The following is a 19836-nucleotide window of genomic DNA, read 5'->3' as shown; positions in this document are numbered from 1 at the left end:
TCCATGTTTCAGCCCCATACAGAGCTATGCTCCAAATGTAGCATTTCACTAGTTTCTTCCTCAAATTTAAGTCCAATTTGCTGGTAAAAAGATTCTTCTTCTTGCTAAATGCAGCTTTTGCCATGGCAATCCTGGATTTAATTTCACTAGTACACCTTCCGTCATCTGTTAACAAGCTACCCAAATATTTAAAACATTTCACATTCTCCAGTTGTTTTTGGTCTATCTTTATTGTGACTGGGGTTGGTTGTCTTGAAATTTTCATTACTTTTGTTTTTTCCACATTCATTCCCATGCCACAGCACCTTCCAATTTCAATCAGTCTATCAATCATGCCCTGTAGCACAGTTTCTTCCTTAGCCATTAACACAAGGTCATCTGCATATTTCGCAGTTTGAATAATTTGCCCTCCTAGTTTGAAGTCTCCGAGCCCTTCCAGAGCTTCCTTGGTAAGGCATTCGCTGTACAAACATACATAAATTATCAGTGGAAAAACTGTATGACATACAAATAATTTTACTGTACACAAATAGAGCTTTAAATACTTTGCATGCTATAATCTATCCTCACATTAACGCAGAGTGTTACATGTGAACACTATATTTACATAGTGTACAAAGAATAGATCAGGTGGCAGAGCATTAGTTTTACATTTAGAGGCATCTGGTTTCACTTTTTGTCAGCAGAAGTTATCTGACTGAGGTCTTTTATGATTTCTACAATTCTCAGCAGGCATATGCCTGTATCAATACCTCATTAAAAGTGGCAACCAGTTGCTTCCCTGTTCCCCTTAAACCAGCTATGATCCCTCATCCAGCAATCCTGCTAAGTAATCCAGTGTGGCTGACAGACGAGAAGAAAGTTAAAATTGTGATGTAAATTGAATGGTGGTTTAAATTTGGAGAGTGACGTCCAACTACTCAAAAAACTGTGATTAAATTCAACATAATTTAAATGTAAAATTTTTAATATTTGAAGATAAAATTGTAACCTTCCCCTAAACTGCATTCAACTGAGATTTCATTGTAGGTATAAATGATAAAATTAGTGTCAAAGCACAATGAGAAACAGGCTACATACGCAATACAAATTCTGAGATATTTTTACCTTTGGTATTGAAAATGTTTGAAAATTCACACTAAATTACTTCATAAGAAGCCAATATATTCTGTTTCTCCCTGGTTATTATAGTGAAGTCAAAATGGACAAAACAGGTTGCTCTGAACCTATCAAAACCATCTTCGGATTCATGATCTGAAGAATGGATCGAGGAACTGCTAATATTACCAAAATACTATCCATTACTGTATCAAAATAAGTTCACCACAATATCACAGACATGGCAATATACTATACAAATACATAAAATAAATTCTTCTATATTCCAAGTCATGGTTGTTGAATGGAATCTGCAAGAAAAAAAAAACAAATGTTGAGATAAACACACAAAATAAGGTGAAGCTAGATATAAATCGAACCTAGTTAGAAGGCTTACAGTTAGAGGGTTTATTGTTAGTTCAGAAGCCAGTAGTCAGATTAGAGAGAGAGCAAAAATAATACAAAACTGGCTTTTCACCATGGATTATGTGTACACAGTGGCACTGCAGTAGCTTTTTCTCTCGAGTTCTTTGGTTTTCCCCTACTAATCATCATTCAACCAATTCTCCCTCTCATTCCCAGCATCCCCCCCTACGGTGTAACAGTCCTGAGCAGGCAGCACATTTTCACATTCTTTGTCTCTGAGTTGGTGGCTTCATCTCTGACACAGTACTTGGCTGGTCACAGAGTAAGTCAAGACAGAAGACAAAGACTTAAAATGTTCACCTGATGACCATTAATACTTGATATAGATATTTCATCATTTTAGAAAATAAAACATATAGTTCGGTTACTATTAAACTGTTATCTAAGGCCGTGCCATAGCTCAAGCGGTTAGTCACTGGCTTCCCAACGTGGTGACCCGGGTTCGATCCCGGGTCTGGTCAAGTGGGATTTGTGGTGGACAAAGTGGCGCAGGGGAAGGTTTTCTCTGAGTACTTCAGTTTCCCCTGCCTATCTTCATTCCACCAACTGCTCCACAATCACCCTCACCTATCATCTGGGGCTGGTACAATAGGCCAGAAGTGGCCGCAGTACAAGGGATTTAGTCCCACCCCACTAGCAATAAAAAAAAACTGTTATCTATGCACGTTGTGGAGATGGTTAATGAAATAATGACAAAGGATACAGAAGAGATGCACTCACTTGCTCTGTTAATTTCCTTTTCCTTTTCATCTTTAATTTTGTTTGAAATTTCCAAGCTCCAAGACTGTTCTGTTGCTGAAGCAAACACAACATAGAACAGATTTCCAACTATGGTCACGGCTGCTGCTATGTAGAATACCTTACGCCACTGAGTCAGAGTGTCCTGAAAGTGACAAAAGACAATTTTATCATGAATATCTTGTCAACTTTTATCCAGTGCAAACTGAATTCCCAATTTGTGAGCTTCTGACCAGATTTCTGCCACTAGCACTGCAGTTTCCCAGGTCCAGTGCATCTAATGTAAGAGCAAGAGTGAAATCCATCCACTCTAAAAACCAGGGTATGTCATACATTGTGTATGCAACCTCACAGAAGAGAAATCTTGTGTACATATGAATACGTTGAAGTACACTACAAATAAATATATAGTTCAAATACATAGGACCCAATATTAAAGATATTTTAGAAAAGTTTGACATAAGAGTCCATTATAGAAAAAGACCTAGATAAATGTGGTCAGTGCATATTTACAACATACAAAAAAGAAACAGGATATAATGCAGTCCAGCCAAAATCCAAAACTAAGACCAAAAAGTGTGAAGAACTCTCTGAAATACTTCTCCACCATTAGGAGTGGATAAATTTACTACCAAGTGGCTTCTGATAAAAATTTGGAGGATATCTGGTTTGAAACTTGGCTGGAGACCAGCTATTCCTTTTCATGGTTTTATTCAGTGCTTCTGAATAAATATTGTGACAGTACCTTAAAATTAGACACAACCACTTTCTCACATCTCAGTGAGCATATGTAATCTCATGAATTAATAAAGTATTATGAAATAACAACAGCCTAACCTGTATGGCAAGGTGTGCAACTGTGCAGCATAGAGTTACGGTTGTAAATATGAGGGATTTTGTTATATTTTAGCGTCCTGTTGCACTGATTAAAGTCCATGATTTATTTAATCCGTCTTGCAGTGCATACACTCATCTATCTCCTTCTCTCACTCGCACTACATGTTTCGGCACAAAAATGCCATCCTCAGGTGCTTACTCAATCCATGCCAAACTAGTTCATTGCATGCCTTGTCCTCACATTAAAATAACTAAAATATATATAGACACACATACCCAGCAAGCCCAACAGTATAACACACGCAGTCACAAGAGCAAGACACAACAAAAACACAATACACACGATAGTGAAGAAGTGCTCCAACAGAGTAGGATGGGCGTGACTGGCGTAGTAAGATGCGACGTAGCGATCAGGAATCCTGAACAATGTTAATATTTTTAACGTTTGACATTTGTCAATGTATATGATAGATATATATTTTAGTTATTTTAATGTGAGGACAAGGCATGCAATGAACTAGTTTGGCGTGGATTGAGTAAGCACCTGGGGATGGCATTTTTGTGCCGAAACATGTAGTGCGAGTGAGAGAAGGAGATAGATGAGGGTATGCACTGCAAGACGGATTAAATAAATCATGGACATGAGGGATTTTGTTCAGGGTCAAATTTGACAATGGTTTTTCCATGGCCTGTGTGTGTCTTGACAGCTTGTGCTGTCTGCGTGAGGCCTGATGATATACTTTATTGGACCAAGGACATATGATGTGTAGTCATCATGAATTTGTAATGTGTGACATGTTTTATATCCAGCCCTACAGGGAGGTGAAGTGAAAATACACATAAATGTAAATAGACAAGAACTGCAGCATCATCTTATTTCTGCCAACAGATGCTTATCAACAAGTGCGTTAACACTCACATTCCCATTAATTAACAAGCCTATTGCATACGGAGCAAGGAAGCCGCATGTATTGGCTGCAGCATTTGTGATACCATACATAGTCCCAGCAAAATGTGGACTAAGGGCAATATGATTCATCTGATTTCCAGCATAAACAGCACCACTAAAGCCTCCTGCAATAGCCAGTAAGAGCATGACAGCCAGACGATCACATCCGACCCAAGCTACAGCCACCAAACCAAGAGATGGTATTACCATACCTGAAAGAAAGCACCCATAAAGTTACTCCTCTGCTTCATTAACCACCATAACATTAAGACATAGGAGGGGAGCAGAGGTATAGCTTCACAGTTTCTTAACCTTGACATGAGATGGAGGTGAGTAGTCTGCTTCATGCTACTGTTGCTTTAGTCCCAGCGGAATGAGCCACCAGATAATTACTAGACAGGAGGCTGGGTGGGCCCTGGAGTTATTTGGGATGCTGTGGACAAGAGAAACATCTCTAACTCCTGCTGGGAATTGAATCCAAATTCTCTGAGTATCCAGCCCATAGTGAAGTTGCTACACTGACTGAGCGATCTCAATTTCAAAAGAAAACATACATAGGAAATTCAATGCCACATACTATGAGCACTATTACATACAGAGGTAGAAAACTTGATTACAATCCTGAGTATTAGATACAATAAACAAATGTAATTAAAGTTGTAAAATCAGCAGGAATATGCTGCACTGAAAATATTACAATATTAAAACCTTTACCTACCTACCTTCCTACCTAACTATATGGAAGTGAGAGAACTGTTACTCAGCAAGAGAAGAAGTCCCTACCTTTTATGGAACCCAAAAGTTATTGCTGTATGGTCCCTGCCACAGGTCCTTATACTCAAATAAAAACAAGTCCACACCCTCCTATACCGTATTTTTCTTCTTCAAGGTTTCTTCCCTTTAATGCTTCCTCATACCAAATATCTATCTTTTGCCATTTTATGCAGTTTTGTCAGATAGGTCTCACTCCCAAATTCATTATATTATATATTTTCCATATGTTTCATGATTTCCCTCTTTCCACTGTCCTACTGGAATCCAATCTAATGCACGGCATGGCAAATGGTGATCTTCCATTCAACACCTAGGCCTTCCAAGGGATATCTTTTCAGGTACTCTGTATTCAGAGATCCTAAAAGACTACAGTTCATTAACAAGAACAGAACTTTGTTCTCAATGTTCATTTACTGTGGATATGTATTAAACATGAAACTATTCTTACAAAGCAATTACACAACAGACAGGGGTATGCAAAATAGCACTCAGAATACATGTACTCCAGGGCTAAACACCATTCCTTTCCTTAGATGATGAAATTTGGGGATCAAGAGACTGAAGTAGACTTTGGGATCCCAGAAAATTAACTTTACATACCTATAGAATTGAATGTTTTATAGGAATTAAGGACAGACAGATAGCCCTTTAAGACCAGCCAGTCGGCAATATGGCTAAATCCTATTCCAAACAGCCAGCTGGTTATATATGGCAACGTAGACAGCATACTGTCCTGAAACAAAATTTTAAAACTACAACATTTCACAGATATGAAAGTAAGTGTATGTTCTTCCATAAACAAATATACATAACACAATGCAAACATACTGTAAAACACAATGTTAACACATTCTTTGTAAAAACAAGATTAACCCTTTATATGTTTTGTATGCGATACCTCACTTCAAAATACTAACCTTTCTGAATATACGTCATTTTTGACCAGATCAGTGAAAGAACTGAAGCTATCTGTGGCCTTTCAACACAAATTTAGTAATAATCTATTAAAGTAATAAAAGTACCAATTAATAATTATTATAAATTACAAAAATAATAACACAATTAACAATATGATTAATTATAATACTGTTACTTCAGTGTTCATGATCTGTATTTGTACCAACCGTCTTACAGTGCATACAATTTCACTTTTCTCTTCACTACATGTTTCAGCACTAATGTGCCATCTTCAGGTGTGGTTTTATTTACGTCAAACCATTGCACTGTATGCCATCATGTCTCCTTTATAAAATGATTAAAATGTATATATGTCATGTATAATAATAAACTTTATATATTAAAACTTTTCAAGATTTATCATCTATATGTTGCACTTCAAACTCGCGAGTTATGTCAATCCTCTCCTATGGGAGTACTCTTCCTATATTCTTGTGTATATTGTGTTCTGTGTTATGTCCTTCCCTTGTGACTGCATGCATTGTATTGCAATACAATATGTCACAGATCTCACCAGGTCACCATTCCCTTCAAGAGGTATATACAAGGGTTACGAACATGTAAATAAATGTTATGCAGAGTAGTCACTGCCGACACTGTGGCATTATCTAGCATCCTTCTGAAGGAAGTGAGAGCTTTAGTAATTAATTTGTACTGGAACTGACATGGACCTCCCAAATCTTGGCACATGAACTATGAATACTTACTTGTGTGATGTCAAATTGTAGAACATTCTTCATATAGGTTGGCAACTCTGTCAGTTGTGTATAAAATATCCAAGACATACCACACTGAGTCACCAGTATAGCCCATAATGGAACGCATGTCAAGATTGACTTCCAAGGTATGCTTCTGCCTTCTTCCTGAAAATATATTAATTAAGACAGTGCATGACTCATAATGTAAAAATATATGGCCTCCTTTCTTATGATTTTGCACTATATGCATTTTCATTTCTCATGTATTACTCAATTATGACAGAAATCAAATAAACAGCAGAAACAATTCACAGAAGCCGAGAGGAGGAATTAATGATGATCTATATTTTACAAAATATAGAACAGGTAGTCAATGTAACATAGGATGTGTAATGTTGATAATCATGACTTTGTGGTGTGGTTTTACTATTTATTAGACCTGTAAATATTAAATTTATATTAGCAATAATTGGGGGAGGGAGGCAAATTATGTATTATCCAAACTGGGGTATACACTGGTGTATATATATATATATATATATTCTTTTTCTGTTGTCATCATCACAAACCTAATTCAACTGTGTTTTAAAATGTTATGCCACAAGGTATGGTGTTTGATCAATCTATCTCTGCCCATATTGCAAAAGTAAACTGGCAATTCCTATTTTTAAACAGAAAAATTAATATTTCAATTTGCCCATTAATAAGATGATAATGAAGATGTAGATAATGACAGAGGTGATCAATAACTTAATGTGGAATCCATGACAGGCTTGACTTTAATGTAATCACAGTCACAAGTATTATCTGTGTATATATATATATATAAATAAATAAATAAAAACCCTGAAGTGGAAACATGAAAGTGACAAAGAAGCTAATATACTGACCAACATCATACTCTAAAAAGGAACTGGCCATTCAAAGTAAAGGAACATTTACTATGAAAAGTACTAACCAAGTGATTATCTCCAACTTGTGAAATTATATGGTTCTTCTCTTGAATTGAGATATAGGGATGTAAAGCTGGTGTATCATACACTACAAACAGCCATACCATAAACCAAACAACTCCAAGACCTCCAAATATATAAAATGACAGTGGCCACCCTCCTAGGAACTCCAGGGAACATAAATAACCCGATAAAGGCATTGATATTATTGTTCCAAAATTTGAACCTGAAACAAAGAACATAAACTGGATAGTACTTAATACAGAAATACTATGTATCATCCTTTTTTTTTTTGCTAGTGGGGTGGGACTAAGGCCCTTGTACTGCGGTCACTTCTGGCCTACTGTACCAGCCCCAGATGATAGGTGAGTGTGATTGTGGAGCAATTGGTGGAATGAAGATTGGCAGGGGAAACCAAAGTACTCAGAGAAAACCTGCCCCAACACCACTTTGTCCACCACAAATCCCTCTTGACCAGATCCGGGATCGAACCCGGTCTGCCACGGTGGGAAGCCAATGACTAACCGCTTCAGCTATGGCGCGGCCCTTATATATCATCCTTAGTAACAGTTAACTGCAAATCATTAAATTTTCAGGACTGAATGACATCTTTATTTAACTAGTTTCCTCAGATCTTCAGTCATTTCAAATTTAATTTATAAGAGACAGAAACATTTGGGAAACCAAGATTATGAGAATATGTTAATTATCTTCTGGCTCCGTGAAAAAAGACAAGGAATTCTTGACCATGTGAGTAACTTTCAAATGTTCATGAAGATCCTGCACCATGGAATACCTTGGACATCATGTTCACTTATTATGTAGTTACCTTTCCAAAGCCTGAAATTCATCTCATATTTAAACATACATTTTGTACCACATAAAACACATACTGCATCTCCATCATAACGACCAATCAATTAGGGTTTATTAGGGAAGTAAGAGCGGTTCACTCTGAGAATGATATGAAATACATAAATTCACTCTGCGCATAAATTGTGAAGTGTTTTAATTTTACAGAGGGATGGTATAAATATTACAAATGGTGCTCTAAAGGATTCATGTACCTGGCTCGGTTCCAAAAATGCAGATGCCACTCACACACATAAAAGACTGTAAATCCTGTTTTTATCAAAATATACAAAACATTAAACTAAATCTGAGATATCTTTCTTTTACATTACAATGAAAACCCATTTAAGTTTATCTACTCATCAAGGGACGTGAACTGAGGAAAACCCTTAACAGAAAGAATTTAACACTTAGATGAGTGGGTAGAGTCCACTGAAAATGAGAGAAAATCTTAAAATGATAATTATTAAATGGGGACTTCAATTTACTTGTTACTCACACCTTTTTTTTTTATAATATTTCTCAATATAACCAAAATGAACCTTCTCGGCATGCAAGGACCAACTTTCACACCTTTAAATTTTTCAAGCTACAGCAAATTGTAATTATGACAATATCATTTATTATAATAAAAATCTTTATTAAAAAGAAAAATATGTTCACCATTGGAAATCACACATTATGTGGTACTGAGTAAATTTGATATATCCGAGAATTACTAATTATGAGACACACACACACACAAATATATATTACTAACTTATGATGGTTATGTACTTTATAATGGCCACGCCATAGCTCAAGTGGTTAGTCGCTCGCTTCCCACTGCGGCGGCCTGGGTTCGATCTCGGGTCTGGTCAAGTGGGGATTTGTGATAGACAAAGTAGCGCTGGGGTGGGTTTTCTCCGAGTGCTTCAGTTTCCTCTGCCAATCTTGATTCCACCAAATTCTCCATCATCATAATCACCCAGGGCAGGCTACAATAGGCCAATCAGTGGTCACTGTGCTGAGTGGACCCAGTTGGACTCCCCCCCCCCCCCAACTAAGCGAATTAAAAAAAAATTATGTTCTTTATTTACCTTCCAACATGTTTAGCCTGTTACTTACCTGCATACACATAGGCAGAAAACTTGCTTCTTTCTGATGGGGGTATCCAACGAGCCAACATCACATGCATGGATGGAAATGTAACACCCTGAAACATGCGACAATATATTAAACAAAAAATTAAAAACAAATATATGTAGGGATAAACAAACTATTGTTAACAAATGCACGGGCCACACAGAAATACAGAGCATGGACATGCTGCTGCTTAATTTAAACAGTAAATGTAGTTACAGGCAATCCTTTATTTCATGAATGTTTGATATACCCAAAGAAATTGGGGCATCAATCTACGGATTTCTCCCTTTCCTTGATCCAGAAAAAGACTTTCTATTTGTCAGACATGAAAACAGTCTTGTTTTTATACTTTGCCAATGGTGTACACATGCCTCACTTACTGTATACTTCCTACCTGCTGCATGATTACCTATATTTTCAGCACACAGAATAACTTTTCTTTTGAAGGTGGCATCATAAGTAAAACGTTTTTCCATGGGTAAAATCTGATAGGAAACTGAACACACCTGAATGATAAGAATCTTGGGTAATGACTGAACTGAAAGTTGTGGGTTGACTCCCAGTTAAAGGTGGGGGTGGATGTGGCTTCATAACACTCTGAGTGTGTTTATGATAGGTTCTTTTCAGGCTACTCCATGGATAATTTGCAAACTGGTAAATAATTCCTTGAATTTAAGATGAGCCTCAATATTTCACCAGGGAAAATGTGCAGAATTTGTCTTATATTTGAAGTAATACGGCATTCTTTTCTATTGCATGTCTTACCTCACCAAGTCCTTCCAAGACGCGAATAACAATAAAAAAAGATGTTCCTAGCTTAGCTGCCAGAGGGCTTAAGGTAGTGAGAATGCCAGTGATCAAAACACCAAGACCAAACACTAATTTCCCTCCATAAAGTTCTGCAAGTCGTCCTCCTGGGATTTGAGTCACAACATATCCATAAAAGAAGGAACCAAGAATTATACCTTGGACACTTTCATCCCATACAAATTCTCCCTCCGGCTGCAAGAGAACAGAGAGGACTCATTACTAAGGTGCGTACATTGGTTTTCTATAACACAGGCCTAATAACATCCAAGTAACAAAAATATTTAATTTTTTACATTCTCAAAACAGTGAATATTAACATTATAATCTTCTGCAATGTGATATTGTGTAGTCTGGTAGATATAGGTACTAACATTTTGAAGGAATCTGTTGCCTTTTTCAGGGTAGACCCTGAAAATAGAAATAGGAGGTCCCTGCAGAATGTTGGTAAGCATCTTCCAAACTGCACAACATCATGTCTCAGAAGCCCATAATTATAACTCAAAAATTAAAAAACCAAGAAGAAACATATTCATGGAAATTAAGATGACCATGAATGTCAAGAATGCATATTTCTGATAAAATTACTCAAAATGCAGATGGATCTTTGAATTCAAAACATCACAGATGCTACTGTATGAACAAGGGATACACATGAACACAAAAATTAAGATTTTCTGCAAATCATGAAATATTAAATTTAAGCTGAATGCACTGTTTACTAAATAAAGGAACAATCATACAAAATTATTCAGATTTGTTTACAGATAATATTGTCATGATTTTGAGTGACTATAGATGGGGTTTTTGGATTGGATTTATTGCCCACTTATACATACGACTTGGAACTACAAGCAATTACTGTGCCACTGCCAACCTCCACAATTCACAAATCATCACAGCACCCGCTAAGCCCTTTTACATCCTGCTGTGTCTTTACCAACCGTTCCATGGCAATGGCTTCTAACAGCACAGATTCTTCAACGTCACATCCTCAAGTCCTCTCTTTACAGCCTGCTGAGCAGAACTGGCTAACTACTTAGTGTCAAAGTTACTTTATGACTGGTGGTTTACTGCCAATCAGTTTGTCTTGGTGTCCAGCCCCTTGAGACCCACGACCAGAGCTTTCTTCAATTGAATGCATACTGTAATAGTCCTTATGTAACATCCTCTCTGATGAGAAGATGGGTTTGTCTCTTATGAACATGCTTGGTCTTTCATCAAGTGTACATTTTTGCGTACATAACATGTTATTGAAAATTCTTCCTTTTGCACTACACACAAGTCCTCTGTCAGTACATGCTTTACAGAGCAGATCGTGCCTATCTTACATATCTTATGCTACAATGGCAGATTAGTCATTTGAACGGTCATATGCTTGACTACCACCAAGTTTAAGCCTCTTATATTCTCTATGTCTTCTTTCACCTTGTTGGTTATCTACTTCTTGGCACAGACCACACAGAAAACACCCCACTTCTACTGTTGCAGTCCAATTCTTGCATTATTAAGAATTTGATGCCTAGCAATGGGAATGTGTATACTGAGCCATTGCCAGAAACAGTTGCTGTTTACAGATTCATCGCTTTGCAACGGGTCTATATGCCACATGTCCTTTCCTTAGTCTTGTAATTTAGTTAACTGCACTGTCTGTAACTCCGACCTACAGTGTTATGTGATTGCATGATAGTAAATAATGAATTGGAAAGGATGTGGAAGGAACTGGCTATGACTTAAATTAAGGTACTATCCTGCATATGCCTACAGGGACTGAAGAAAACTATGGAAAACTAAGGATAGCTGGAGTCCTGGCCAAGATTCAAACTGGACATCTCCTGACTATAGCTCAAAACCATTAGCCATGCTACGGCTCACGCATTTAGTCATTGGCTTCCCACAGCGGCAGCCCGGGTTCAATCCCGGGTCTGGTCAAGTGGGATTTGTGGTGGACAAAGTGGCGCTGGGGCAGATTTTCTCTGAGTACTTCGGTTTCCCCTGCCAATCTTCATTCCACCAGATTCTCCATTATCATAATCACCCAGAGCAGGTACAATAGGCCAATCAGTGGCTGATATTCCGAGTGGACCCTGGACTCCACCCCCCCTCCCATAAGCAAAAAAAAAACTCAAAACCATTATTGCTATCCATTCCATAAAGCAGGAATATGCTGTATGTGAAAAACTATAAATTAAACAACATTAAAATACGAACAGTTTTATCTTCTATTATATAACATTGTGTAATCAGTTCACTCTGAACAGACTACACAGTATTATATCTCAGAAGATAGAGCTCTTCATGTTAAATACATGTGACACAATGAATGGAAAAATATCTAGGAATGATGAGACATCAGTAAAAGAGGAAAGAAGGAACTGACATATATAAAAGAAGAATAAATTTACAGGAGAGCAAAGAAAAATGGATAACATTTAGTTCACAAGATAACTCACCCAGGTGGAAACATGAATGAACGATGACATCAAATTAATGTAACAAAATTAAATCCCACCTGTACAACTGTCTCATTTGTGAACTCCATAGCGCAGACATCCGTGCTGTCAGAGTCATTAGCTTTTGGGATGGCAGTGTTGTTCACCATAGCAACAATAACTACAGACAGGTTTACCCTCATTGCATAAACAATGGCAAACCCGAGGAAGCCCATCAGAGCCATCACATAACGTGCCTTCACACATCCTGATATGTCTTGTACTGAAACACAAACAGCACACTACAGGAAATTGCTTTTACAATTTTACAAGATTTAAAAGTGACCACCCTTGGCTATGTATATTTTAGGGTTCAGATAAGATTCTTGAAAAAAAAAAAGGGGGTTTATTAAGCTCTATGCCATGAAGACCTATAGGGGAGTGGAGATACAACTCCACCATTCGACCTCAGCACTGGATGAAGGTGAGTAGTCAGCTACATGCCCCAGCTGTTTTATCCCCCCACCCTGCCCCAACTACCATTGGACAGGAAACTGGGTGGGCCTCAGAGCCAGTCTGAATCCTGTGGAAAAGACAAAAACCCTTTCCCTGCCAGGAATTCAACATCAGCAGTCCAACCCATACCCCATCACTATTTAGGGTTCAGGAGAGACAGATAAGTAGAAATGGTTGCAATTCCAGGCAACAATGTTGTCCCACCAAAGTATTTATTACTTATCTCTTAAAAAAACAAAGCTGTGCCTGTACTTAATTAATTATGAATCATGAATCATGAATGATTCTTACTCTCAGGACAGGATGGAAGTGAGTAATCAGTTTCACACACTTGATGCTTTACCCCTGAGGAAAGTACCTCCAGTAGCGACTGGATAGGAGGCTAGGTGAACCCCTGAGCTGGTCTGGACACTGTGGAGAAGAGGAAAATTTCTTACTCTGCCTGGAATTGAACCCTGGCCACCCAGCCCATAACTGTACTCATTGCTATCACTGACTCAGAGTATGCACTGTCAAATGATAAGATGATACTGAACAGTGAACTGGGGACAATGTGCAAGGAAAAGGCAGTAGCCTAATTTAAGGTACAATCCTAGAACTGCCTCGAGAGGATGAGGAAAGCCAAAATAAAACCACTGTCAGGATGGTCTAGTATGATTCTGCAATGTCAACACAAGAAAAATGACATCAGTCAATATGACATTCTGTGGCACATCTATGTTTGATTGCATTTATTTTTTTTTACTCTCTTTATGTTCACTTAAACTTATTATATCAACATCAGCATAGCTTACGTAACTGAGTCTAGATGTTACTTCATCAGCTAGCATATACTGTGTAGACAGCATGGTCTGGAAGAGGATAAGTATTCATTTCTATAATTTCAAATGCAGGAGTCTTTATTATACACAATGTTCATACCATTTGTAACGTAATTTACCATTACCAACCCCTGGAAAACCATGAAAACCTTACAATAACAAATTTCTATGTCAAGATTAATACCACCCACATATAAAGCACCATAATGGTTAGTGTTACACTGATAATAAATTTTGGACTGAAAACTTAGATGAGGCAGTAAAAGTTGCCCCTGTGCTTAATTAATTAAGTCTCTGGCTATGAGGACATATTGGGCAACAGAGATACAGCTCCACCATTCTTGACTTCGGTACTACATGGAGGTGAATGGTAAGCTTCACATCCCAGCCACTTTACCCCTGAGGATACAGCCTCCAGTACCCAGTGGACAGGCAGCTGGGTGGGTGCCAGAGCCAGTCCAAATGCTGTACACTACAGAATAATCTCTTGACCCTCCCAGGAACTGAAGCCTGGCCATCCATCCCATGAGATATCCTAGCTGAACCATAAGATATTACTTAAGCACCACACCATGAAGACATATGTAGGAACAGAGATACAGCTCCACATATTCTTGGCCTTTGCACTGAGCTGAGCACTCAGCTTCATGCTCTGACTGCTTTATTCTTGCGGAAAGAGACAGAATGGGCCCCAAAACTAGTATGTGTTGTCGGGAAGAGAAAAATCTCCACTGTTGCTGGGAACTGAATCCTGCTTCTCTAGGTGACCAGCCTATAGCCTTGTCACTATGCTGAGTTACCCAGGCTCCCTCATAGCATTATAAGGGATAAAAGAATCTTTACTTACTTACTCATGGAGCTGAGCCCTTCTGGAGGAGCCGCCAATTCTGCAGCTACTCAAGAATTTCCCCGCATTTTATGGAACCCGAAGGTTCATTACCGTGTTCACAAGAGCCCTCCACTGGTCCCTATCCCGAGCCAGATCTATCCAATCCATACCATCCCATCCTATCTCTCTAAGATCCATTTTAATATTGTCCACCCACCTACACCTTGGTCTTCCCTGTGGTCTCTTTATAAAATTGAATAACATACAATTCACCTGAGCTTTAAATTAAACCCAATTATTAAATGTTCACAACTTGATTTCTGACTTAAATTGTGTTTTTCTCAAAATTTCTAACTTGCTTCCAGTGTTGAGACTATGTAGCACTGATGATAGGATAATTAACGAATGTGGAGCAGCTGGTTCAATGAGAATTGGCAGGGAAGCTAAAGTACTTAGAGAAAACCTGGCTCAGTGCCACTTCGTCCACCACAGATTCCACATAACCTGATCTGGAATGCCATAGTGGGAAGCTGGTTACTAATTGCCTGAGCTATGCATACTGTTTTTAATAAAAACTGTGCAACTGACAATCTCTGCCGCATCTCAAATCTTCAGGGTCAAGACCTAGAGGAAGGGTATTACGCAGTTATGTATATATAAATACTATCACAAGAGACAAAGGCCACATGTGTGTGTATTTGTACTATCTTGGAACACTCTACACAGAAACAAATACAAAGGTCAAATTTCTAACCACCATTTCCTTAGTAAACACTGTATTTATTCAGACAGCCTAATCTTCCAAACTTTTCTTCCATTGTGTTGAATCAGTTATAATGAGTATTGAAATAGTACAGATTAGGGAAACAAGCAATTATTCATGTCATGAACTGAAAAAAACTAACGTCAAAGCACAGAGAATGACAAAAATCATAATGAAAAATGTGAAGTTTGAAGTCCTCAAGTTCTTACAGCGGCACCTACGATACAAGTTGGATGTGATGTCCTGTAATCTGGCAGAACTTAGTGATATTTCAGAGTAATTTATTGCCTCCATCTTCAGGGCAAATGAGTATGCTGAGCATGAATAAAAGTGGTATGGTTACAGAGATGTGGTAAGGCTACGAGACTTATGAGCAAGAATCTCAGGTCCTTGTAAGGAAAATTTTGCCACACACATATCCTATGTGATTGTGAGGCCATAGCTTATTTTAAGATTCTGTCATCTGGGCCAGTTCTTTATGGAACCAAGCGACTACTATGATGGCCCCATAAACAAAGTCCTACATCTCATTTGAAATGTATGATTAATAAAGGGTTAATCAAAAGGGAAAGTACAATGGATCATTGAAGATCACGGTGCAAGGGCCGGATTATTATGGCCCACCCCTCATATGTTCATTCATTTATTTAAGGGAAATTTTGCCAGGGTAGAGGGATGGGAGAAATAATGAATGTTAAGTATGTGGTATAGGGAGGTAAGGAAAGATGGAATAAGGAAACGGCAGCCCTAAAGGGTCTATTTCAACATCAGCATGGTTTGGGGGGGCAGATGAAAACATTAAGAGAGGCCAAATGACAGAATGGGGGGAAATGACATCACATCCCAAAAAAAAGTACCCTTCATAACAGAAAATATTTGGAAAGAACTACTTGATTTCCTTATTACTACGTTCTGGGAGAGACAATCACTGATTGGTCCTGATACGGTATGTGACAGACATGACCGGACTTTACATCATCTTATATCCTCTGCATTTTAAGTTGGGGCGGGGGCTTTACCTCTAACCTGAAATCTGGATATCCACATAGTAAGAATTTAAATTCAAGCCCTTATCATGGGATACACTGTGTGTCACATCAGTAATGATAACAATGAAATAAAATTATATGCTATGTCCAGGATATAACCTGCTTAAATAAGATTTTGTTTTACATTTAAACAGTGAGAGCCAAGTATCCTGTAAAAGGTGATTATGAAACAAATAATCAAATCATTCATGCTATTCACCTTCTTAATCTGTTTAACAGCACTGTTTGACAGACAACAGGACTGAGAGGCACATATACAAAAAATGAAAGGAAACTTTACTTAAAATGCTCTTTCCATCTGCAAAATATACATTATATTGAAACAGATTTGATCAACATGTTGCCAGACAACAGCTTTGTAAACACAATCCAACATGTAACAATTGAGGAAGTGGGGCTTTCTGTAGGTCTGACTGCCGCACCAATAGACTGGCTGGATAGCAATCACATGATGTGTGTTTACTGTAGGTTCACATCCGTTCCACACCTATATAAGAGTGACAGGATTCGTTCAGGGCAGTTATGAGTCAGTCATAACCTGGAGGAGCGAGTCCAGAAGAATTTTTAGTTCCAAGGTTCCAGAGTGATTGAAGACGAAATGGCAAGAAGACTTCATAGTGATTTGAAGTGCTAGTTTCTGTGTTCAGATCCACTACCAGGAGATGACTAGTGAAGACAGACAATCCCAGTGTGTGTGTAACGGTGAACCGGAAAGTGTGTAAATCAGCGACAATGCTGTATTTAAGTGTGATTAAGAGGACTTGTAACCAAGGTGCTAATAAATCGAATCGTCTGAACTAGAATCTGTTATTTTCATCACATGTTAACCCCTGACACATGACAATATTTAAAACTTTACTTTAGTATAGGTGATTGTATGTACACGTCTTCAGTTCTGATTGTACAACCAGTAATATTTTTTGTATCATATTTGTGCCAGCACAGAAAGAGTGCTCATTATACACTGCCATAGTCAACCATATAAATGAAATGGAATAGACAAAAGTAGGAAAGATATTTTACAAAATTGGATAGGTCGTAAAGCTTCAGGAAATCTTTGTAATATTACTAAAGTGGTAAGTCTAAGAACCTCCTCAGGCCCAGCTGACAATATCCTCTTCTTTGATGAATTGTACTTTCATCACGGAAAAAAGAAAAATTGTAATTCCTCGCCATAACATTAATTTTTAATATGGTTTATGTAATTTTTTCCAGTTGTCCTTTGTTTAATGTACTGGTAAACAAACTATTTTCGTTATAGTGGAAGTCCCTAAATCTACAAATACCCTGTGCCCTAAACAGGGTGGCAACACTCCGGATTCATATTTGGGAGGTACACGGTTTGAATCTCGGGCGGGCATCGGCAATCCTAAGGGTTTTAGTGGTTTTTCTCAGTCCCCCCAGGCAAATGACGGGATAGTACCTCTATTAATCCACGAACGTTTCCTTTCAAATCCTTCCCAATTCATTATTCATCCACCATCTTACCATTCAACACCACAGTCTCGCTACCTCGCTACCGCTAGCTACTGGCAAGGTCGTAAAATACCACCCCCGAAATAGAAACACTGCATATTTTCAAGGTTTTTTACTTCAAAACACAATAAATACGACCTGGATAAATAGCGTAACAGAAGCTGCCCATCATAGCAATGCTACACTGTTATAATGACGGATCAATTAACGTTTACGAAGTACTTTCAAAAACACTTACCAGGTCTTGGTTCAGATGCTTGTGGTAAAATCAATAAATCCTCGTCATGACTTAATCCCATTTCTCTCTCGCTTGCACTTCTGCCTCCCAGAAATGACATTCTCACGATTCTCACTTTGCCAAAGACACAGGACAATGCACACCACCCCCATTCACCTGCTACGAATCATTTGAATTCCTGAACAAAACTCACTGTCAGCGTCCTTGATAATACCAGCATTGTGAATCATGCATTGATAAAAAACATCGTTCCACTGACCATGTGACTCACAGTTATTTCATGTATGTTAGGATCTACACCTCATTCTGTTCTGATAAAAACAGCTGATAATTCCGCATGCAGAACATCAACAAATACATCAGCTAACAGCTGATTTGAACTTACGCCAGAGGTGCGTGGGAACGACCCTGCGTGCCTCATCCCCACAGTTATTGACCTTAGTGACGGTTAGTGACGTATTCCATTGCAAATGCGTAAAAATTTGGTTGTTTCTACTTTCAACATAATGTTGGTATTTATACGCCAGTGGGAAATTCAAACATATTGGGTTAATGTTTATTACAACGGCGTACAAATCAACCTTAAAACACTGAATTAATAATAATTTTCTCGTCAGATGGCAGTTGGTATGAATGGTTGACATAAATGTAATCTGTGTACACTATTATGAAGGATTATGAAACTATATTAATATACTGCATTAGTTTTATTGAGAATATTTTTACTGTTATTTTGCTTAGAATTCATGTTTCCCAACATTTTACAGTACTCATCCATTCTTCTTTGAAATACTCAGCTCAGTATATGTGGGAGTGGAGATGTAGTTGTACTCACCTAACCTTGGCTCAAGGAAGGGATTAGGTAGTTAGGGGAAAGACTGCCTGGTACCCTTTTCAGAGAATTCTGGGTGGGCCACTGTCAGTTGAGACATGGCGGCAAAGTTAAAGTCTTGCCCCTGCTAAAAATTAAACCCTGGTTAGACAGATATGTTGTAATACTTAAGAAATATAAACATGTAGCAGATATAAGCCCACAGTTCATGTTTCACAGACAAGTGTCTTATGACATTTTCTTGGGCTGAATCCTTGAGTATTAACTGATCTTACTTAGAATCATTCACAAAATATTTCTGGGAATGAAACCAACAAGCCCTATTTCTATCCAGCATTGATTATTCTTGAGGCATTTAAATATGCTTTTTAACTACATATGTCACAGGGTTGAATGGTAGGATAATTGCAAATGAAGAATTGGAAAGGATCTAAAAGGAAACTGCTGCAATCTAATTTAAACTAATATCTTAAGAACTTCCAGGAGAAACAGAAAAACCATGAAAAACTCCACTGTACAGAGCAGACATGCTAACTATGTAACCACAATTTATGTACCATTCCCAAGGCATTTGATGGGTGTTGTTACTTGGAGATCTAAATTCTCCACTTCATACACAAGTGCAACCTGGAATACAGGAGAGATGTCAGAGGTAAGATGTAGGAA

The 19836-nt window shown here is 38.0% G+C and overlaps 1 protein-coding gene across 1 annotated transcript; it reads right to left on the bottom strand.

The window, feature by feature from the left end:
* Nucleotides 1-530: 530 nt before the first annotated feature.
* On the bottom strand, nucleotides 531-19809 carry LOC111865855 (putative inorganic phosphate cotransporter). The gene is made up of 11 exons (XM_033752008.1): nucleotides 18724-19809; nucleotides 18339-18497; nucleotides 12727-12929; nucleotides 10173-10409; nucleotides 9390-9477; nucleotides 7436-7656; nucleotides 6487-6642; nucleotides 5423-5555; nucleotides 4019-4260; nucleotides 2245-2407; nucleotides 531-1409 (listed from the first exon to the last, which is right to left on the bottom strand). The coding sequence occupies exons 1-11, from the start codon at nucleotides 18980-18982 to the stop codon at nucleotides 1390-1392; spliced, it is 1881 nt and encodes a 626-aa protein (XP_033607899.1). The 5' UTR covers nucleotides 18983-19809; the 3' UTR covers nucleotides 531-1389.
* Between the last annotated feature and the right edge of the window lie 27 nt (nucleotides 19810-19836).

The sequence above is a fragment of the Cryptotermes secundus genome, unplaced genomic scaffold (assembly GCF_002891405.2).
Source record: "Cryptotermes secundus unplaced genomic scaffold, Csec_1.0 scaffold1385, whole genome shotgun sequence".
Lineage (NCBI taxonomy): Eukaryota > Metazoa > Arthropoda > Insecta > Blattodea > Kalotermitidae > Cryptotermes > Cryptotermes secundus.
This window is presented reverse-complemented; position numbering and strand designations above follow the sequence as displayed.

Coding starts and splice junctions, on each gene's coding strand:
- LOC111865855 (XM_033752008.1), bottom strand. CDS start 18,982: ATGTCAACCATTCATACCAACTGCCATCTGACGAGAAAATTATTATTA. Junction 4,261..5,422: donor TAAAACATTCAATTCTATAG/GTATGTAAAGTT, acceptor GCTTTCTTTCAG/GTATGGTAATACCATCTCTT. Junction 1,410..2,244: donor AAAGGAAATTAACAGAGCAA/GTGAGTGCATCT, acceptor TTTTTCTTGCAG/ATTCCATTCAACAACCATGA.